This window comes from Arachis hypogaea, chromosome 20 (genome assembly GCF_003086295.3).
Source record: "Arachis hypogaea cultivar Tifrunner chromosome 20, arahy.Tifrunner.gnm2.J5K5, whole genome shotgun sequence".
In the NCBI taxonomy this organism is placed as follows: domain Eukaryota; kingdom Viridiplantae; phylum Streptophyta; class Magnoliopsida; order Fabales; family Fabaceae; genus Arachis; species Arachis hypogaea.
In genome coordinates this window covers 93760639-93783580 of record NC_092055.1, presented here as the reverse complement: position 1 = coordinate 93783580, position 22942 = coordinate 93760639, and the positions used below count along the sequence as shown (strand labels likewise).

The following is a 22942-nucleotide window of genomic DNA, read 5'->3' as shown; positions in this document are numbered from 1 at the left end:
ATCCATAAATAAATATAATTCAGCAATGTTTCGAATTACCTCACGAATGAAATTATATGGGGAAAAGATATCTAATAATGATATATTAGAGAAAACTTTCTCAACCTTTAATGCCTCGAATGTGCTCCTACAGTAGTAGTATTGAGAAAAAGGATTTAAAAAGTATTTTGAGTTAATTTCTTACCTTCTTGTTGCTGAACACAACAATGAATTACTTTTAAGAAATCATGAAGCGCGCCCAGCTGGCGCCGCTCCATTTCCTGAATTAAATGCGGCAAATCATTATCCCAGAAGAGGTAAATGGCAAGGTTTTAGTAACAAGAAAAATTATGAAAGGAAAAGAAATTATGTTCACAAGAAAGGATCAGGATCTCACCAGAAGTGGGATAAAGTAAGAAACTCTGGCAAAATAAATCAACAGAGGATAAGTGTTTCCGTTGTGGTGGAAAGGGTCATTGGTCACATGCCTGTCGTACCCCAAGGCACCTAGTCGATCTTTATCAAGCATCTTTGAAAAAAGACGACAAAGGAAAAGAGTCGAATTTTGTTTCAAATGATGCTGAAAATTCCACCACTCATTATGATGTATCTGATTTCTTTGAGGATCCTGAAGGAAATATTGGCCATTTGATCAATCATTCAATAATTTAATATGTGTAACTGTTCATGTGAATAAATAATATAAGAAACTTCTTGTTAAGTTTTATGCATTTGAATTTCAATATTACTGAATGTGCTAATAATAATAAAATTTTAGTAAATACTATACTTCTTATAAAAATATTTTCAATCAAAGAAATAATTTTACTGAGCAGATATTTCTACTCATTCTATTATTTTTTGTCTTTGAAGAGAATGGCAAGGACATATAGTGAAGATGTTTGCCTTGCGGATAGTGCAAGTTCGCACACCATTCTCAAAAATAGTATATATTTTACCCATCTTGTGCCAAAAGAAGAATACGTTAATATTATTATTGGCTCCGAAAGAGCTATAATTTTGTTTTCTGGAGGAACAAAATTCATAATAAATAATGCACTATTATCTACCAAGTCTCTGAGAAACTTGTTGAGTTTCAAAGATATTCGCCAAAATGGATATCATATTGAAATAATGAATGAGAAAAATCATGAGCACTTGTATATCACAACCCATGATTCAAATAAAAAGATTATATTAGAAAAGTTACCCTCACTTTTATCTGAGTTGTATTATACTAGAATTAGTACAATTGAATCACATGCCATTGTAAACCAGAAGTTTACTAACCCAAATGAATTCATAACTTGGCACAACCGATTGGGTCATCCGAGAACAACCATGATGAGGAGAATTATTGAAAACTCCCATGGACATTCACTAAAGAACTAGAAGATTCTTAAATCTAGTGAATTTTGTTGTGCTGCATGTTCTCAGGGGAAGTTAATTTTAAGATCATCACCAGTAAAGATTGGATTTGAGTCTTCTGAATTCCTAGAAAGGATTCAAGGCGATATATGTGGACCTATTCATCCACCATGTGAATCTTTTAGATATTTTATGGTCCTAATAGACGCATCTTCAAGATGGTTACATATGTGCTTAATGTCTTCTCGCAACCTGGCGTTTGCGAGATTACTTGCTCAAATTATTCGATTAAAAGCACAATTTCCAGAAAATCCAATCAAAGCAATTCGTCTTGATAATGCTGGTGAATTTACTTCCCAAGCCTTTGATGCTTATTGTATGGCTAATGGAATAAGTGTTGAACATCCAGTAACTCATGTTCATACACAAAATGGGTTAGCAGAATCACTTATTAAACGCCTCCAGTTAATTGCTAGACCCTTACTTATGAGAACAAATCTCCCAACTTCGGCTTGGGGGCATGCTATTTTACATGCCGCAGCACTTATTTGTTTGAGGCTAACAAGTTATCATCAGTTCTCTCCTGTGCAATTAGCTTTTAGCCAGCATCCAAATGTTTTCCATTTACGAATATTCGGGTGTGCGATATATGTTCCAATTGCACCACCTTTTCACACCAAAATAGGACCTCAAAGAAAATTGGGGATATATGTTGGATATGATTCTCCCTCTATAGTAAGGTATCTTGAGATACAAACTGGTGATGTATTTAAAGCCCGGTTTGCAGATTGTTATTTTGATGAATCAAAGCTTCTAACATTAGAGGGAGAGAATAAGCTTCATGAAAAGGAACTTAATTGGAATGCATCATCTTTGATGCATTTGGATCCTCGATCAGGGCAATGTGAACTAGAAGTTCAAAAGATTATACATTTGCAAAGAATAGCAAATGAATTGCCTGATGCATTTTTCGATACAAAGAGGATAACCAAATCTTATATACCAGCGGAAAATGCTCTAATTTGAATTGAGGTCCCAGTCGGACAAATAGCCACCGAAATAATTTCATGCCAGAAGCGTGACAGGCCTGTCGGTTCCAAAGACAAAAATTCTCAAAAAAGAAAAGAGGTAAATACTATTCCTATTGAAAAAGACATAGTAAAGACACCTGCAGTTGTCCAAAATTCTGATATAATTTTAGCGCCAGAAGACGTTCAGGTACCTGAAAATTGTGAAAATGACAAGATCTCGATAAATTATGTCTTTACAGGAGAGAAATAGAACCGAAATAAGACAATTGTCAATGAAATATTTGCATATAATGTGGAATTAAATATCATGCATGAAAATAAGGATCTTGAGCCAAGATCAGTCGAAGAATGTCGACAAAAGAATGATTGGCCAAAATGGAAAGTAGCCATGAAGGCTGAGTTAGACTCACTTGCAAAACGTGAAGTCTTTGGACCTGTAGTCCATACACCAGAAGATGTAAAACCTATTGGATACCGATGGGTATTTATGAGAAAAAGAAATGAGAAAAATGAAGTTGTACGCTACAAAGCTCAACTTGTAGCACAAGTTTTTTCACAAAGGCCCATTATAGATTATAAAAAAATATATTCCCCTATAGTGGATGTAATAACATTGCGTTATTTGGTCAGTTTATCTGCATATCATAAACTGCATATGCATTTAATGGATGTGGTAACAACCTACATATACGGATCATTAGATCGTGATATCTATATGAAAGTTCCTGAAGGACTAAAGATATCTAAACTATCCAATGAATATTCACAGGGATTTTACTCAGTTAAATTGCAAAGATCTTTATATGGTCTAAAGCAATCTGAACGAATGTAGTATAATCGTCTTACTGAGTATCTGGCCAAAAATGGATTTAAGAATAATGATATCTGCCCATGTGCTTTCATAAAGAAATCTGCATCTGGATTCATTATAATTGCTATGTACGTTGATGATTTAAATATCATTGGGACTCCTGAAGAGATTCCAACAATTATAAAAACTCTAAAAGAAGAGTTTGAGATGAAAGATCTTGGAAGGACTAAATTTTGTCTCAGCCTGCAGATCGAACATATAAAAAATGGGATCTTTATTCATCAAACAACATACACAGAGAAGATCTTGAAAAAATTTTATATGGATAAGTCACATCCCTTGAGTACCACAATGATTGTAAGATCTTTGGATATGGAAAATGATCAATTCCATCCTAAAGAAGAAAATGAAGATATCTTTGGTCCTGAAGTACCATATCCTAGTGCCATTAGAGCCCTAATGTATCTTGCTAATAATACACGACCTGACATATCATTTGCGGTGAATTTACTAGCAAGGTATAGTTCCTCTCCGACCAGAAGACATTGGAATGGAATCAAACAAATCTTTCGATATCTTCATGGAACGGTTGATATGAGATTGTTTTATCCCTATGGATCCAAGTCATAACTAGTTGGCTATGCAGATGCTGGATACTTGTCTGATCCACAGAAAGGGAGATCTCAAACATGATACCTATTCATATATGGTGGTACAGCTATATCATGGAGGTCCACGAAATAGACGATAGCAGCAACCTCCTCTAATCATGCTCAAATACTAGCGATTCATGAAACTAGTCACTAGTGTTTTTGGCTGAGGAGTTTGATTCAATATATTCTGTCATCATGTAGACTGATTGATCATAAGATAACTCCAACTATCCTGTTTGAAGATAATACAGCATGCATTGCTCAACTTAAAGGCGGATACATCAAACGTGATAGAACAAAGCATATTCTCCCAAATTCTTCTTCACTCATGATCTTCAAAATCAAGGGGCAATTGATATCCAACAGATCCGCTCAAGTGATAATCTGGCGGATTTATTTACAAAGTCACTCCAAAAATCCCCTTTGAAAGATTGGTACATGAGATTGTGATGCGTCGATTTCGAGACATTAAATGATGTCGACAAGAGGGGGAGACTGTACTCTTTTTTCCTTGATCAGATTTTTTTTTCATTGGGTTTTTCTTGACAAGGTTTTTAATGAGGCGGTCCCCGTCACAAGGATATTGTACTCTTTTTACTTTGCTAAAGTTTTTTTCTATTGAATTTTTCTTTATTAAGGATTTAACGAGGCATATTCCTAAATGGTCATCAAAGGGAAAGTGTTAAGATAAACCTGATGATGTGGATGTCCATTTAATGGACGGTTCGCTCTTTCTAAGATGAGAACAGTTTCTCAAAATAAAATGAAATTAATAAAATCTCCTCTCTCTCTTCATATTACTAAAACACACTTCTCTCTTCCTCTCTTTTATATACACAACTATATATAAAATATTAATTATGGTAAATATTAATACTAGTATTTTTTATTTATACTTATTTCATATTGATTATATCTTCCTAAGTTATTTATTCTACAACAAGCTCAATATTTTCAGATTTTGTCAACTCTATAAGACCATGGGCCAAGTGGTGTAAGCCCAAATTCTTTTAGCGTCTGTAATCCATAATCCATAATGGCATAATCCATAAATTCATTTTAGTTACCCTAGAGTCTCGCTTTCTTCATTCTTCCTTCTCTATCGATTTCGAAAGGACCTTGTTTTCCAGCTAAAGCATCAGCTACCGCTTCCACCCTTCGCTAAGGTTTGATTGGGTGCTGAAGACCGTCTTCTTTTCTGGTATGCTCTTCATCCAAGCTTACCTTCTTCTTTATTTTCCATTTTGCTTCTTCTGCTCCTCGATTTTTTAGATTACCCGCTTTTCAGTTAGGGTTTTTGAGGTGAATTTGACCTCGATTTCATCAGTGAGCTTGAGATTTTCGATTCCATCGTAATTCTTGCCTCTGGATTTTGAAGAATCGACAGTGATTGTCAATGTTTCATTGACCCAGTTGCATTCTGAATAAAGTTTCAATCTTGAATTATATTTTATTCTTTATTTACTAATTTCTTTTGATGTTGGGCATTGAAGTTGTTCTAGGCAGGAAAAACTCCAAATTAGGTAACTTTATCGTCTCTTTTGGTTGTCTATTCACTGGGTGAAATGAATCTGTGAGGCTGAAAACTTGATTAGGAGCTATTCCTTTGTAATTTGTGATTTTTAGGGTTGTAATAGTGGCTCAAACAATTGGTTCGTAGGTCGGTGAGAGAAATGTAGTACAGCTACCTCTCCAGGACAATTAGTGCTTTAACGAGTGCGTACAACTAACGGTGATGTTGCAATTTTTTGCCGGGGATAGTTTTAGAGAGAGAGAGAGAGAGAGAGAGAGAGAGAGAGAGGGAGAGAGAGAGAGAGAGAGAGAGAGAGAGAGGGGGGGGGGGAGAGAGAGAGAGCTGAGTAAGGTAAATACTTAAGTATATGCCGATCTTAATTTGATCTCATGACACCAATGCTTTCTTTATGATAGATGACAAGCGCTTGGACAAATATGAGCTTTGCAATCAAACATAGGGATATATAGAGGGAGTGGGAGAAACGGGTTGGAGTTGTTATTTTTTTATATAATTGGAGATTCTTGCTCACTCTCAGAAGATGTATGCCTGCTTATATTCTGGAGAGGATGAGGAGATCAAATTTTATTTCAAAATTGTTATAGCTTTGGAGCATCTTGGAGCAAATGAGCAATGGAGCTTGTGGAGCACCGCTCACCTCAAGGATTGCTCACTTGGTTTGCTTCATAGTTTTGGTTTTAATTTATTTTTGTGTCATCAAGAGTAATGTGATGATCACTAATTAAATAGACAATTCAGGATTATGCTCATCTTCATAAAGCGGCTGATTTCTTCTTTATTAATGTTTTTCCTATTTTTGTTTGTAGAGGGACTCTATAACTTATTCAACCAGATATGAGTGGTCGCTTTTCTCGCACAATTTATGTTGGTAATCTGCCCTCGGATATAAGAGAATCAGAAATAGAAGATTTATTCTACAAGGTTTGTCTGTCGCTTTACTTGTTTAATACTACATTATGGTGCATCTGTTTCATTATATTCTGTCTATCTTCAGTTAGCTTGGATATCTAATGATTTCCAAGGATGCTTAACTTGAGGATAAGGTGTGTACCTTATATTGTGTAGGAGTTGCACGATGTTCATTTTCCAATGTAATCTAAATTAGTAAGAGCAGGATGGGGTTGGTAGTTGGTGTACTAACATAATTATCTTTTTTCCCCCCTCATTTACCTACAGTATGGCCGTATCATGGATATTGAATTGAAGATTCCACCCCGCCCTCCATGTTATTGCTTTGTTGAGGTATTTATACTTGCTCAACTTTTGTACCTTTTTGTTGGCAATTCTCTCTCTATGTGTGTGGTTCTCTTTCTTTGTTTGATGATATCTTGTTTCTTTTGCTTGCTAGTTTGACAATGCTCGAGATGCAGAAGAAGCAATTCGAGGTCGAGATGGGTACAACTTTGATGGTTGTCGTTTAAGGGTAATAAGCTGTTCAAACTTTTATCTTGTTAGGTTGATAGTTTCTTTTGTTGTTTTTCCCATCTTTGCTTTTTTTTAGGTGGAGCTTGCCCATGGTGGTAGAGGGCCATCATCAAGTGATCGTCGTGGCTATGGTGGTGGAGGTGGCGGTGGTGGTGGTGGTGGTGGGGGCCGTTTTGGGGTATCACGCCATTCTGAATACCGAGGTGCGTCTGTTAAGAGAATTTACATCCTTGATATGCAAGGATCTGAAGCACATGCCAAATGCCTCCCTGGCTCCCTACCCCCTTCCCTTATTCAGATTCCTTACCAATTTAGCATACAATTGAAATACATATAATGATATTACCATTTTCAATGACCCTGACCTGTGTTGGCATGGGTTTTACATTTTGAAAAATTTATGTGTTTTCTTTGCTTTATATGCTTCATGATTTACGAGTTAGCTGCATTGCATAAGTTACAGATCAACCTTTGTTCATGAAGTTTTCTTTGTTTTAAATTGTATACACTTGACCTGAGTTGTTGTTGTTGTTTTTTTTTTTTTTAAATTTATATGCAGTTATTGTTCGTGGACTTCCCTCTTCTGCATCCTGGCAAGATTTGAAGGTCTTACAATATTCATACTTAGCATTTAACTACTGCTTATTTCACCGTTCTCCCATTAACCATGTTTCGGATATGCTATCAGGATCATATGCGAAAAGCTGGTGATGTATGCTTTGCTGAGGTTTCCCGTGATAGCGAAGGTACATACATCTCTTTGATTTTCCACTGTGATACAGTTGTGAACTTGTGATGTCTTGCACTAATTTTATTGATTTTACATGTCTCCATTGCAACACTGTACATCTTTAAGCATAAGCTGTGCCAATGACAACTATCAAGCTTATGATACTTAAACTTTTAATTTTGGAATAGCTATGGTCTTTCCCTCTTTCTCCTTCTCCAATATGCTGATCCATTTCTTGCTAGATACATCTCTATTTAACTAATTTATATCACTTTTCTGTTTAGGGACTTTTGGCATTGTTGATTACACTAATTATGATGACATGAAATATGCTGTAAGTTTTGAGACATGAAGTTTAATATATGAATGATACCAAGATTGCTACCAAATTCTGTTTTCTAACTTGTATTCTATTTCACAGATTCGGAAACTGGATGATACTGAGTTTAGAAACCCTTGGGCAAGAGCTTATATTCGGGTAACTGCTGACATTTGTACAATTTCTCATCTGTGTGTGTTTCACATGTAGAACAATTTTTTAATTTATGGGCGTGTTTATTTCAGCTGAGCTCGTCAACTTAACAATTTCTACCTGTTTTGATTCATTTTACAAGCGATCTTTTGTATCTGTCGCTTTTTCAATAAATGATCTTCCCAGATCCACACCTCTCTCCCTTTCCCACTTCCCCCCTTTTTACAGCATAAATGAGTGATTTTTCCATGATAATTTTGGCTGCTATTATAGGTGAGGAAGTATGAGGGTAGTCGTTCAAGGAGCCGCAGCAGAAGCCCCAGCAGGAGTAGAAGTCCTAAGAGGGATAGAAGGTGTTGTCCCTATTTGGTGTTATTGTTCTTTTAGTTATACATTTCTTTTACTTATGGAAAGTGCTATGGTTTCATTCTGCAGTAGATCATTGGAGCGATCTCTGTCTAGGTCACGTTCTAGATCCAGATCCGCATCCCCAATCAAGGCTTCAAGGTATACAAATTATAGTATTGTTTAGTATGGTTTTGGGTTGCTATTTGGGTCAGATGGTGTAATATTGTTGAACTGTTATGTTCCTGAACTATTATTTATTGAATTATGTAGGCCAAGATCACGATCGCGGTCTGCATCACCACACCAGGTATTTAAAGATTTTGAACTAAATGATTTTAGTATGGGGTGTAGATTCCTGTTTGTGTGTATTCATTTAACCTGTATTTATCGTGTCTTCCCAACTTTGCCCAGGTGTCTGCCTCTATTTTGCTTTACATTTATGTATATTAATTCAGAAGCATTAATTATTTAATATATTTATTTTATGCAGGTGCTATCAGGAAGTGCTTGATATTCCCCCCAAACGCCGAGGTTCTCTGGTTTTACTGCCCCAGAATCAGTCATATTTATATTTGGGTTGTTGGTTTAAATTGTTTTAATGGAAAATATTTCTGTACCAGTTTGTTTTATTGGTCTTTTAGAGATAATTCTGTAGGGCATACTTAGATATTCTGCGAGTATTTCGGGTTTTTCTTCGTTTAACGTGAATCTTATGTTAGACCATCCGTGTTAAACCAGCAATGAGCAACTTATGACTTCATATATTCCAAATTGTGACAGTTCATTTTGTAGTTAGATTTTGGCAGAATTGTTTTTGAAATAATTGCAAGACTGTAAGAATCGGGTTATGTTTGAGAATCACATTTAGAAAATAAAAAAAAACAAGGGTTAGGGTCTTGAGAAAGAGTCCATTGCTGTCCAGTCATAGTAGGAGCTGCTCCGGCTCAGCTTGATACAATTTCAATATGGCACTCTGGCCTAGTAATGTGTCGCCATCCCCTGTTGGTAAGTAGCCATTTTGAACATAGCTTGCTTTCTTAACTCTAAAATTAGGTCAAAGTTAGTCCTCAACTGCTGTTCGTTGGAACCAAAATTTTCAGTAGTTCTGTTAGGCTCTTAGTAGCAGTTGGCTACTTTTTCTTTTACATTCCATAAGTATGAAAAGCTGGAGGACTTTGTATCGGCCATTCTAGTGGTTGAATTTTGTTCGACAGCCCGAGGAATGTTTGCCTTTGTTATGTTATTTCCATTGGTTGAAGTGATTGTTACTACTATGAAGAAACAACGAATCCTAGCTACGGATATATAAGAGCCAAAACTACTAAGGGCATTCCATCCAGCGTAGGCATATGGATAATCTGAAATGTGATGCGGCATACCCGAAAGTCCTAAGAAATGCGTGGGAAAGAGGGTTGGATTCATCCGGAAAAAAGTGATTCAAAAATAGATTTACCTAAAGTTTCAAGATATGTCTGACCAAAGATTTTACCTACCAACAAATAAAGCAAAAATAGCTCCCATAGAAAATACACAATGGAAATGTGCTACCACACAATAAGTATAACGTAGAGTAATGTTTAGTTTAGAATTAGCCGGGACTATTCCCAGGAAGTCCTCCTATGGTGAATAAAAAGATGACCTCTATGGTCAAATAACATGGGTGTTTGATGTTGTATTGAGCCCCCCACCAATGGTAGTGATCCAACTAAAGATTTTTGCGGTGCGGTTTGGTTCGGTTTTTAAGAAAAAAGTCATCCGATCTGATCATTTAATTAAATTGCGGTTCGATTTAGTTCGATTTTTATCAAAACCATCCGGATCAAACCAAACCAATTAAAATCGATTTAGTTTGATTCGGTTTGTTCGATTTTTTTAATCAATTCAAAAAAAATACTACCATACTATTTTACAAAGTCATAACATTGAAATCCACCAACACAAATACACAATAATTAACAAAGTCTTGGTCTAATGAAATTTAACAACAAAAGGAATTCAAATACAATTAAAGAAGTTTAAAAGTTCACAGTTTTCCCTCGGCCTCTACTAGCAAGCTTCCTTGTGTTTCTATGAGGAGCTGGCACAGCAGGCAATGCACTTGGAGATCTGATGCTAGTTGATTCATTTGGCAGAGGAACTGGCGGCAATCCAGTGTCACCCATCTTTTCACTTGAACTGACTCAAACTGCATAAACGAATCAATAACCAGCAATGAATCAATAACCACTTAACCAGCAACAATACCAAGTCAGCAAACAATTTAACAAACAAAACAAAATCAGCCAGTCAGCATCAATAACGTGTGAGGGATGAGGGTCGCGCTCTACTAGGCTGCTACTGCTATGTGCAAGGGTCGTTCAGGTTGTGGCTGGGGCTTCGTGGTGCTCTGTCCGCGAAGAACGTGGTGGCAGACTGGGAGGAACGTGATGCTCTGTGATTCATTTGGAATAGGAACTGGAGGCAATCTGGTGTCGCCCATATTCTCACTTGAACTGACGTCAAATTACATAAACAAATACAATAAATCAAGGACAGAAACCAGCAATAAATTGAACAATAAATCAATAACCAACAATACCAAATTATCAACAATAAACTGAGCAATAAACTGACCAGCAATAAACTGAAGGAATAAGTGTGATTTTGGTCCCTAGCATAAAGGCCAAAAATCAATTTTGTCCCCGGTCTTTTTTTCGCTCCAAAATGGTCCATAAGGTTTTAGTTTGTTTTAAAATCGTCCTTCGAACGAAAATACCCTTTTCCCTTCACCCCAAAATCAACTAAAATTAACCACAAGCCCAAGCTGAACAAGAACCCACCACCACCCCCACCTCAGAAAATCAGAACTAAAAAAATCAGAACCATCAACAAAATTCAAAACTAAAATTTTCGCTCCTTTATTCTTGCTCTGCTTCTTCGTCTTCTTTTAAAGAAATTCAAGCAACATGCACTCTAAACAATAATCAACAAATTCAGCAACAACAATATTCCAAATTCAAGCCAAATCACAAAATTAAATTATAGATATTTCACAACAAATTTCACAAAAAAATTAAGAAATTCTACAAAAAAATATAGTTCACAAAAGAAGAAGAAGAAGCGGCGGGCGATGAGGGCGAAGAGGAGGAGGAGTGGCGGATCACAGGTGGTGGTGTAGCGGTAAGAAGAAGAAGAACAAGAAGCGGCGGGCGAGCAGTGGTGGGATCACAGACGGTAGAGCGACGGTGTGGTGGTGCGGCGGTATGGCGGTCCCCCTTCTCTCCCCCCTCCCCCTCCCCCTTTCTCGCGCCCCCCCGGTTCTTTCTCTCCCTACCCACCCGCTTCTCTTTCTCTGTATCCCTTTCTTTCCTTTTTTATTTTATATTTATTTTAGTTTATAATTTTCTAATGAGGGATAATTTGGTAATAAAAAAAATTGGTAAAAATGACGGTTTTAAAACAGACCGAAACCTTGGGGACCATTTTGTAGCGAAAAAAAGGCCGAGGACGAAATAAATTTTTGGCCTCTACGTTGGGGACCAAAATTATACTTATCCCTAAACTGAACAATAAATCAATAGTCAGCAATACCAAATTATCAACAATGAACTGAACAAAAACCTGAACAATAAACTGATAACCTTAAACTGAACAATAAACAGCAACCAGCAATAATACCAACAATGCATCAGTAAACAGCAAATAGTAAACAACTAAACATTACCTGAATAGATGGCTCAGACTCCATATTCACTTGAATCGGTGGCTGGGTGGGAGACTGGGAGGTGCTGTGTTGATCGTGGGTGGCCAAAACCCAGAAACGCTGCTGGGTGGAGGTGGCGAGGTGCTGTGTTGATCGTGGGTGCTGTTTGCTGTGCTGCCCTGTTGGGTCAGTCGGTGGTGGTGATGTGCTGTGTTGATCTGGGTCTTCGCGTTCATGGTGCACCGGCGGTGGGGGATCTCTACTCTGTTCGGCGGTAGGATTCAGAGAAAGGCTTCGAGGTGGTGGGACTTGGGAGGAACGTTGGTGCCGCCGGCCTCGAACTCAAGGACGTGGGTGGCTGCTGGCTAGCTCCGTGGCTGGGTGCGCACTGTGCAGAGGACGAGATATGGTGCGTTGCGTGGTTAGGTTTCGATTGGGAATTTGGAGGTTAGGTTTCGATTGGGGATTTGGGGGTTAGGGACGCAGTCGCGCAGCAGTAGCACCACACTAGGTCTCGTTTGGGGGGATGGGGGTCTGGGGGGTGGGGTTGGTAGTTTTTAGGGTTTTTGGTCGAACCGGTTCGGTTCGGTTAGAATTTTCATGATAAGAACCGAAAACCAAACCGAGTCACAAAAAAAAAACAAAACAAGTTTTTTTCAATTTTTGATTTGTTCGGTTCTCAGTTTTTTCGGTTCGGTTTGTCGATTTAGTTCGGTCCGGATCGATTTTGAACACCCTAGATATGATCATGATAGCTGCAATGAAGTAGGCATGTGTATCAAAGTCTAAGCCCACAGTAAATGTATGATGAGCCCAAACAAGAAATCTGAAAACTCCTATACGGATCATGGCATAAACCATGCCTAGATATCCAAAGACCGGTTTTTAAAGAGTAGAAACGACATGACTTATGATACCGGATCCAGGAGAATGGGACCGAAGAACAGAAAGAGATGCTGGTATAATATGGAGTCCCTCCTCCTGCGGAATCAGAAAAGGTTGTATTAAAGTTTCTATCCGTTAATAACATTGTAATATCCCCTGCTAGTACTGAAAGTGGTAACGACAGTGGAAATGTTGTTACTGGAACGGACCACACAAATAAGGCTGATCTATGCATAGTCATTCCAGGTCCACACATGTTATAAAATTTATAGAACCTAAAATGAATGAAACGCCAGATAGATGAAACTTAGAAATTGTTAAATCAAACGCTCCTCTAAAATGGATCAACCGCTCCTCTAAATTGGCTGGTAATACCACTTAAAGGCGGATAGATTGTCCATCCGGTGCTGCTACTCATTTCTACTAAGGCCGACCTTAATAGGAGCAAGAGACTTGGTGGCAACAACTAGAATGAAATATTGTTTAACCTTGAAAATGCCATGTCATGTGCACCTATAAAAATCAAAACAGACCAATTACAGAGTTACTAGATTCATTTATCATTGCCGGCATAACCATAAAAAAAAAATCATTATAAAAGCGTGAGCCGTTATTGAAACACTATAAAGTTGATGATTCCCACCAAGAATTTGATTGCCAGGTTGTGCTAATTGCATAATAATCAATATTGAGAAGCATGTGTCCATCACTTCAGCAATGGCATCGAAGATGAGATATAAAGTCCCTATATCCTTGTGAATGGTGGAGAACAACCATCAGATCGGATTGTCATAAAATAGAGAATTTTTTGTTCCTTATCAGAGAGGGCCCCTTCTTAGGGAGCGGACTTTTTTCTTGAAAAAGGGGGAGTGAGAGGATAAGGATAGAGGAGTGGGATTTGGATTTCCTTTTCCTCTCAACCCCTCCCCCCAGGTTTAGGAGAGGGTTAATGCAACAATCTTACTTTGAAGCAGTCTCTGGAATTTTCCCTTATCCGAACGGGTCTTGCAAGAAAGATGATTTTATATTGACCTCAAAATATACGCTATTGGAATAAGATGGTTGCTACTAGCATTTGAAGAAGAGGCGCAGTGGTGCGAGAAGGAAGGGAGGCAGAGGTTATTGATGGAGCTCGGTGTCGCTTCCGGACGTGGCGGCGGCGTGGATGGAGAGGAGAAGCAGAACGGAGTGTTTCATGTTGAGGGGATTCCGGCGGGGCTGCCGCGACTGCAGACTCTCCGCGAAGGTATGGCTACTACGATGGAACTTCTGAATGGTCATTATTATGTGATGATTTTGGTGAGCTTTATTGACGCTGGTTGTTGATTGAGCAGTGACTCAGTGAGTTGACCTATATTGTGGTAAATTATTTGGTGTTCAATTGATAATGTTGCAGTGTGCCAGTGTGTAGACCAATTTTGAAGGTTCAAAATGGCTTGTGTTTATTATGTATTATTTACAGAAAGTTCACACGATGTCAGGAAAACAATACGAGACAGTATTCTGAAAGCTGGAATAGTTTTAGGTGAATGGATGAAAGTTTCGGTATATTTTCTGTTTGTAGACAGGTCTCCATAAATAAACAGTTCAATTCTACACTTAATAACTGTTCACTGAAATTTAGGAACAATTTTGTTCAGCAGGTTCCAATAAATAAAACTAAGAAATCACATAACTTCAGAAAGGAAAGAAAGAGAAAGGGAAGTAAGATGAAGTATCAGTATCCCACCTTGGAATTCTGGGGACACGCAAAGGTATATCAGTAGGAAATACATTTGCGTTTCCTTAGGGAAACTTTCTACTGATGATCGACTCCAAATTCATTTAACAAAGGAACCATTGGTTGAAGAGTACAGGGTTAAATCCTAAACCCTAAATCATAAACCCTAAACCCTTAAACCATGTACTCTTCAACCAATGGTTCCTTTGTTAAATGAATTTGGAGCGGATCATCAGTAGAAAGTGAAACATTCAAACCTCGTAAGAACATTGGAAAAGGGTTCCTGTGGTAATCTAAGAATAGGGAGTTATTGCTCAGGGGAGACATTGCCAGTCCAATCTGATAAAAAAAATTCCAATAAAATCTAGTCAGTACAAATATCTCAAGTTCACAACTAAGTAACCAGTTGAAGGGCAATACCTGGGCTAAATAATACAAATATTAACAAAAAAAAGATACTCGTTGTAAAAATGGATCTATGCTCTAATAATAAGAGTGCTACCTAAGCACCAAAAATTGATACTAAAACCTACAGACTACAGTTGTGGATAAAAACTATATACCTTGTTTAAGGTGTAAAGATTAGCATAACAGTAATCCGCATAGTATGAAAATACTGGGTTGAATACATTAGTCCATTGGGCAGGTGTGGCCATGTGTTTTGTTGGCTGTCTTTCAGGTTTCCTTTCATCATCCACCAAATCCAACCAACCACCTATACATGTAAATAAATAAATAACCAAATGATTAATATATAGTACCAGAGCAAAGATGACTGAGGTCAACTTGTACAATGCATGGTTCTAAACATCCACATTCCCTTTGATATTTAATTAGCGAACAGGTAACAAAATACAGACCTAAATCAGCAGGAAATAAGTATAATCTTAAGGGAATTGAACAGCCATTGTATGAAAGGCAGAATTAACACCGATTTTGGTCTTCTGAAAATATAAGTAGCATAAAATTGGTCCAATGACAAGTACTGGTCACTCAAAGCAACCAATTTAATGTTTAAAATGACATGAAGAACTATTTTGAAATTAGAGGATCAAATCAAACTAATGACACTTGTGCCCTTGGAGGAGCAATAGATGTTTACTCCAAAAGTCAATTGAAAGTGTAGATGAGAAACAAACCTGTTTTAAGAAAACATGAAGCTGAGATGTGAATCAGGATCAACAGTAACCTCAAAGGAGGAATAAAGATATTGTTAAGCATGTTCTGGAATGAGGTAACAATTCCCATTTCCTTGTACACATTGTACAACCTTGGATGCTGCAAGACAGATTTTATAACAAATATATCAATAGACAAATGACAACATTAAAATCAGTGTGAAAATTAAGCCAGAAAATATTTTACTCAAACTCATAATCTGAATTAGAAAACAGTAAAAAAACATGAAAAAAAATTATGATATGGAGCTGAAAGCTATGATATTGAAAACGAGCAAATCAGACGGTATGAATTAATGCATGAAAACTAAGTGAAACTAAAAACAAATCCTCATTATAAATTGTGATAATAAAACTGATCTGTGATTTAAGCAAATAAAAAAGCTAGAAAATACCTGAATTAACCAAATAACATTCTCACTGTACAGATCATTATTCACTATCCAACTAGCTAATTGGTCCCATTCACTTTGCTTCCTACCATATATTGATATTCTATATGCAGCCATCTGCAAATAAATCAGGTAAGGAAAGACATACGTTAACAAGCATCTAGGAGGGAATAAGCCTAACGAAACAATGATAAAGAAATGGAAAATAAATATCAACAAAAAAAAAACTCATCCCGCTACATGGGAAAATGGGAAATCATCATAAAACCAAAAAATACAAAATTCTATTTTTTAAATAAATAAGAATAAGAAAGGATGCTTCATCCAGCTGCTGCTAGTTCACAAAAATTAAGAGTCTGAATTATAATTTGAAAAGAAAAATGTCATGAATAAAAATGCTAAAGACTTAATTTAAACAGATTGGCCAATAATAATAGAAAAAATAAATTTAAGTAGACCTTTCCTTAATATAAAATAATCAAAGTTGTATTTAAAAAATATTAGGACACTGGACACACATTGGAAAAAAGCAGGAAAAAAAAAAAACCAACTATGCTCAGTTGGTCACCTGCCTTTTCATGGAAAGAATTGAAAAAAACAAACCTACATGCTTATAGCAAAGCCAAGTTTACAAAAACTATATACAAAATAGCATAGTAAGAAACTTGTCCATGTTGAATTTAATACCTGAGGAAAAGCACCTAGGAAACCAATACCTAAAAGAGTTTAAATTAAATTAATTCAAAATTAAATAAATAAATGAAGTGTTCTACTTGAATTTTAGAATTTTATATGTTGTTTTAGGTTGTAACATGACAGGATATGGGAAAGCACCTGATATTTACTGGCAGCGAGATCAAAAAACACTTGCTTTGTCAGCTCTCCAAGGAAACAACCTATTTAATGCAAGACAATAGTTTGGGCGCTTGTAAGTAAAGATAAAACTGAATCAATCAACACAGAGCATAATAATAAACTCCAGCATGAATGCCGAAACATTTTGTCAATAGCCCCATGATTACTTTGCAAGACATTCTTATTTCCTTCTTGAACTAATTCTTAATCCATAGGTAGGAGTTGCTTTTGACAACAATCTAAAACTGCAAGTAGATATAGCTCTTATAAAACCAACATAATAGGTTCAACAACCAAAATAAAGCAAATTAATATAGATCAAGTAGGCTTGAAAATATATTCTTGAAACTCATTCAACTAGCACCTAACCAACTTTTTTTACCCAATTTTGTATGGATATGGCTTGGTGAAATTAGACAGCTACTAACAAGTTTCAATGTTTCGCAGCACATGAGGGTTTTTTTCCTTTTCTGTACAGCAACTGTTGTCAGATGAACTTTATTGAATTTTAGCATGTTATATAAAATCCTTATTTGAAGTAGAATGTAACAAGCAAAGAGACTCCAAAAAGCCAATAGGTTTTCTGCCATTGTGACTAGTTATAAGTAAATAAATAAGTGAATTACACATGACTTCAAAATGTATAATACTGAACCCTAAACACTAAAATAAATGTATAATTCTGAAAGGATGTTACCTTGAATGAGATTATCCTGCTTTAGGAATATCTCGTTGAGCGTACTTTGACCACAAGGATTCTATTTAAGATTGAACTTGTCAAAACGATGAAATGTACTGTTGTCTGCGTGAACGTCCAAAAGGTCAACATTGAGGTCATATCTGTAAAACATATGTTCAAAAATCAGATTAACTTACTGAAGCTTAATGCTACCAACTTCAGTAATAAATTATGATAATAATAGAAACTACAGAATAAGATCTTACCCAGTCTAATCCAAACTCTCAAAAACTTCTTTTAAGGTCAGATATGTCCCATCTCTAAATATTACAACCTGGACAAGTTAAGATTATTCACAGTCATAATCTTTCTAAAAAACAATTCACAAGATATTAATAATCAAAATGGTGTAATAAAAGGCATTTGGTATTGCACAACCTCCGACACATGGTTTAAGCAATGAGGGATGCGAAGAAGTTGGTGGGCAAGGAATTGAAATTGAAGATGCTTGTCAAGAGGTGGAGGAATTTAAAGAAGAGCACAAGGGAGAAGACCTTGGATTGTCCAAGTGTGGGGATGTCCTCCTTCCTCAATCACCATCATCCTTTACACCATTCAAGTGGGTCAATCTTTTATCTTTAAGCTTTGTCACTCCACTTGAATATGGGTTGCATGAAACAGATGGTCAACTTAGAGCTCTTTGTGGATTGAGGAGTAAAAGAAGGTTGGGTAGTGGTTGGCAAAATGATGTTAAGCTCATTAAGGTCGAACCTTCAAGGCTTAGGCCCCAAGGGTGGAGGAGGAGTAATAGATAGAATGGGTCTAGGAAGATGTTTTGGTATTCACTTGAGAATTCAGATCACTTGCCACCTGTATGGAATTGTCTTCATCAACTTGAAGATGGGTGTAGAAACAAGATATGGGATCCAGGTATATATGAAGATCAATTTTGGGAGCCCTTAGCTTATATGGAACTTCATCAAAGTTTGGTGCCATGGATTTTGAATTTTGGAGCTTACTTGAAGTCCAAGCATTGGTGGAAGTTTCAAAATGAGTTCAAGCATAAACCGCCATGACAAGGAGCCTCCCAAATGTCCAACTTAAGGACTTAAAATAAAAGTGCTAGGTAGGAGACACCACACCATGGTAATCTCTTCCCATTCTCTTGTAAATATAATCAATGAATGATTTGAGTTGCCATTGTAGGTAGTTTCTCTTCTTTGAATATTCTTGTTTTAATGCCCAAGTTGTTAGTTTGTTTAAATTGCACCTTTTTCTTGAATTATATGTTGCTTGTGTTACAAGTTTGGTTAGATTTGTATTTGGAAAATATTTGGAAAAACCAAAAGATTTGTTGTTAATTTTCATTTTGGTTGGTTTTGAGTTGTAGAGTGTTCGGAGAGTTTTAAGCTCTGTCTTGGTGTTGTTGAAAAAAAAAAAAAAAAGGGGCAGGCACGCGTACGCGTCGATGCGCTGACATGCCCCCATACATTTTCTAGAGACTTGTGCTAGATTGGTGCCAAAACTGTGCCTTTGGCACAACTCCTCCCACGTGTGTACGCGTACCTTGCGCGTACGTGTCGACTTGCACTGCCTCCTTTCACGCGTTTGCGCCAAAGACGCTTCCGCGTCGATGCCTACCTGGTCCACCCACGCGCACGCGTTCTAAACGCGTACGCGTGGATTCAAAATCGATGACACCCCTACGCGCAAGCCCTAATCCAGTCGCGTCCCTTTACCCCTTCAACTTCAACGTTCCATTTTCTCCTTCTTCTCCCTCCAATTACCTAGAACCTCCATCGCCACCCTCTCAACCTCTGCAACACCATCCCAGCGACACCCACCGCCGCCGACTAACCTCACTTCTCCCTTCTCTCTTTCCTCTTCGCCCCTTTTCGCCCTTCTTCTTTCCCCCTTTCTCCTCCTCTCAGTTAGTCTCCTTCTCTGTCACCACCAGAACCGCCGCGGCTACGCCCATTGCCGCCGGCGAACTCCCTTTCACCATCACCAAATCCTTCCTTCTCTCTCGGCCGTTTCCTTTCCCGTCGCTGCACCCAGGGCAGAATCGGGTGCCCTACTCTGGACTGCTACCCTACTCTGCGCTGCGCCACCACTGGGCCAGTGGCGCCTCAGTCCCCTTCAGTAGCTATGCATTCCAATTTAACTTTCTGCTTCGTCCATGTTTTCCCATGTCTTCCCCTGTCAATAACTGCTTTGTTTTTAATTTTTCTTTTAGTTCATTTTCAAGTTTTATCAGTAGATTGATTAATCTCCGTTTGATTAGGTTAGATAGAATCGCATATGGTTAGGTAGCTAAGATGTGGTTAGAGGATTTAGGTCTGACTTTTTGTTGTTGTTGTTGCTATCTGAATGGTTATTTGCAAACTGCTTGTTGAGTGATGATGATTTTGGTGCTCCATGCTTTCACATGCTGCTATTTGATACTGTTATTGATCAATGCTGATGCTTTAATGTTATATGTTCACAATTTGTTGCTCATTGCAACTCTGTGTACTGGCCATGCATTGATTCTCAATACACTGTTGATTATGCCTGATGCTGTTTAATTCCAATTTCCACTCAATCACTTGATTCAGGATGTTTAATTGTCTGAATTCATGTTGAATACTTGTGATTGGTTGTCAAATTCAAAGAAATGGGTGCTGCCATGCTGATTTAAACTGTTTTGTTTTGCTTAATGCTGCCAGATCATATGAAATCACTGTTTGTATACATGTTTGATATTTTGGATTCATATGAGACTGTTTTGCTGCTATTTTCCATCTGGAAACATCCAATTTACTGCCAGAATGCTGCCAAAATTTTTGGAAATTTCCTTATTGCTAACTTGCAACTTAGGGATTGAACTTGGCACCCTGTGAATTAAGACTCATTTGGCTTATACCAAGTTCAACTCATGAGTTAATTTGGTCAGCATTTCCGTTTTGTATCTTGGTTCCCTCTTTCATGTGCACTGATGGAATCATGGGACTAGTTGTTAGAATTCTGTGACAATTAGGACCTTGATTGACCAAATCATTTCTGAACCTCTTGAGTGTTTTAAATCATGCAAGATAGGTCCAATTTCCATTCTTCATGGTCGTTTTCATTCGTACCTTTCTCATTGACCATTGAAGTGCTTTCTAAACTCTCAAGTGGCCTAGTCTTGTACTTTTTGAATGAGGTTCTGTTGAGTTGTGATCATTGGTGTAATTTCACTCATGTAGCCATCTTCATTACCCAATTTACCTTAGGTACATGAGTACACTCTTAAACTTTCAACACCAATTTTTACAAGCTTAGTGACCATAAACATTGATGATGATGTGCATTCCTTTTTCTATGCTTTTATGCATTCCATATTTCATCATCAATGTCTTACATCATCCTCATGAATGTGAGTATGCTTGTTCTCTATACTTTTTGAACTTATCTTGGTTAAGTTCCATAATTGTCGTGCCACTGATTTCTAACCTAGTTTTCTAACCTTGACCTAGTTGACTCTCTAACTCTTCTTTTTAGTTTTCACATTAACTCTTTTATATTCTTTTGGGCATGATGATTATTGTTGCTTAACGAACAAGCATTTTCCTATTATTGCATGAATTCTTGGATTGTATTTTGATTGATGTATGAATTATGTTTGCTTGCATTCGAAGAGTTCATTCCTATGACTCACTTCATGAGAGTTCTCAGTTTCTTTCTGTTGTCTATTTTCTGTCCGTGCTTATTTCCTTGTCTTTCCTTTCCTCTGCTTTGCTTAATATGTTGTATCCTGTGATTTCTATTTTCCAGGATGTCTGACAGAGGCAAGGGGAAAGCAAAGGTTACCTCCAGGAAGAGGAAGAAGTCTCAGTCTTCCACTGATTCTGCGACCTCCAGTTATGCTAAAATATCCCTCTCTGACAAGGATAAGGAGGATCAGCTCCTACCTTCTACCAACGCAGAGAAATTTCCCAATCTGTACTATGAGCTTCGGTTTCTGACTTTCCAGAAGCGGAAGCTCAACCTGGAGAAAAAGCTAGATATCCCTTCAGATTTGAGACAGTCCATTGAGCTTCGGATTGAGGGGTTGGACCTGTCCTTCGTGGATAGGGAGCGAGCTAAGGGTTGGGCCTGTCTTTCGGGCATGATGATTATTGTTGCTTAACGAACAAGCATTTTCCTATTATTGCATGAATTCTTGGATTGTATTTTGATTGATGTATGAATTATGTTTGCTTGCATTCCAAGAGTTCATTCCTATGACTCACTTCATGAGAGTTCTCAATTTCTTTCTGTTGTCTATTTTCTGTCCGTGCTTATTTCCTTGTCTTTCCTTTCCTCTGCTTTGCTTAATATGTTGTATCCTGTGATTTCTATTTTCCAGGATGTCTGACAGAGGCAAGGGAAAAGCAAAGGTTACCTCCAGGAAGAGGAAGAAGTCTCAGTCTTCCACTGATTCTGCGACCTCCAGTTATGCTAAAATATCCCTCTCTGACAAGGATAAGGAGGATCAGCTCCTACCTTCTACCAACGCAGAGAAATTTCCCAATCTGTACTGTGAGCTCCGGTTTCTGACTTTCCAGAAGCGGAAGCTCAACCTGGAGAAGAAGCTAGATATCCCTTCAGATTTGAGACAGTCCATTGAGCTTCGGATTGAGGGGTTGGGCCTGTCCTTCGTGGATAGGGAGCTAGCTAGGGTGAACGAGTCATGGGTGCGTGAATTTTATTGCAACTTCTATACACCGACCCTTAACTCGATTCACCTGAGAGGCGGGCAGATCCTGGTTACAGAAGCTGACATTGAGGTTCCACTCGATGCTTTTATGCAGGCTGAGGTGGAGATGCACTGTCTGACCTATGACTATGATGCACTGAGGAGTATAGTTGTCGAACCGGACTCCCCTTGGCAGCTGGATGCCAATAAAACGAAACCCAAGGGGATGATGTTCGATTATCTGACTCGGGAGGCGAAGGTATGTCAGTAGATTCTTGCCCATTATGTTATGCTTACCACGCACTTCACGGAGATTCCGGTAGACATGCTCGTTCTGATCAGGTGCATTATGGAGGGGAAGGAGTTGTACTTTCTCCGCCTGATCAGAAAGTACATGTGGCGAGCACATGTCAGAGGCACACTCCCATTTCCTGCTTTAGTCACCGAGATGGCCCAGCGGGCTGGCGTACCTTGGTTGCCAGATGATGAGTCGCCACCCCC

At 37.8% G+C, this 22942-nt stretch overlaps 2 protein-coding genes, 1 long non-coding RNA gene and 1 pseudogene across 7 annotated transcripts; 1 reads left to right on the top strand and 3 right to left on the bottom strand.

The window, feature by feature from the left end:
• The first annotated feature begins 4857 nt into the window (after nucleotides 1-4857).
• Nucleotides 4858-9146, top strand: LOC112782660 (serine/arginine-rich splicing factor SR34A). Of its 4 annotated transcripts, none has more exons than XM_072231543.1 (14): nucleotides 4881-5043; nucleotides 5772-6032; nucleotides 6183-6297; nucleotides 6553-6618; nucleotides 6725-6799; nucleotides 6878-7004; nucleotides 7361-7407; nucleotides 7490-7547; nucleotides 7816-7865; nucleotides 7953-8009; nucleotides 8277-8356; nucleotides 8442-8510; nucleotides 8622-8658; nucleotides 8842-9146. In XM_072231543.1, the coding sequence occupies exons 3-14, from the start codon at nucleotides 6211-6213 to the stop codon at nucleotides 8860-8862; spliced, it is 774 nt and encodes a 257-aa protein (XP_072087644.1). In that variant the 5' UTR covers nucleotides 4881-5043; nucleotides 5772-6032; nucleotides 6183-6210; the 3' UTR covers nucleotides 8863-9146. The 4 variants fall into 4 exon arrangements, with proteins under 4 accessions (XP_025680936.1, XP_025680934.1, XP_072087644.1 ...); XM_025825150.3 differs by having other exon boundaries at nucleotides 8439-8510; XM_025825151.3 differs by lacking the exon at nucleotides 5772-6032 and having other exon boundaries at nucleotides 4858-5043.
• Nucleotides 9147-9273: 127 nt separating this feature from the next.
• Nucleotides 9274-10106, bottom strand: LOC140183112 (cytochrome c oxidase subunit 1-like; annotated as a pseudogene).
• A 149-nt stretch (nucleotides 10107-10255) lies between these two features.
• Nucleotides 10256-12558, bottom strand: LOC140183313 (uncharacterized). Its single transcript, XR_011879266.1, has 3 exons — nucleotides 12055-12558; nucleotides 10652-10843; nucleotides 10256-10536 (listed from the first exon to the last, which is right to left on the bottom strand). It is a non-coding gene; the product is annotated as an uncharacterized lncRNA (long non-coding RNA).
• A 1935-nt stretch (nucleotides 12559-14493) lies between these two features.
• Nucleotides 14494-21500, bottom strand: LOC112786017 (AMP deaminase). Of its 2 annotated transcripts, none has more exons than XM_072231547.1 (8): nucleotides 21422-21500; nucleotides 18009-18076; nucleotides 17761-17903; nucleotides 17043-17104; nucleotides 16212-16325; nucleotides 15778-15916; nucleotides 15202-15353; nucleotides 14494-14977 (listed from the first exon to the last, which is right to left on the bottom strand). In XM_072231547.1, exons 5-8 carry the CDS (start codon nucleotides 16323-16325, stop codon nucleotides 14813-14815), a joined length of 570 nt encoding a protein of 189 aa, XP_072087648.1. In that variant the 5' UTR covers nucleotides 17043-17104; nucleotides 17761-17903; nucleotides 18009-18076; nucleotides 21422-21500; the 3' UTR covers nucleotides 14494-14812. The 2 variants fall into 2 exon arrangements, with proteins under 2 accessions (XP_072087648.1, XP_029152033.1); XM_029296200.2 differs by lacking the exon at nucleotides 21422-21500 and adding an exon at nucleotides 18181-19187.
• Between the last annotated feature and the right edge of the window lie 1442 nt (nucleotides 21501-22942).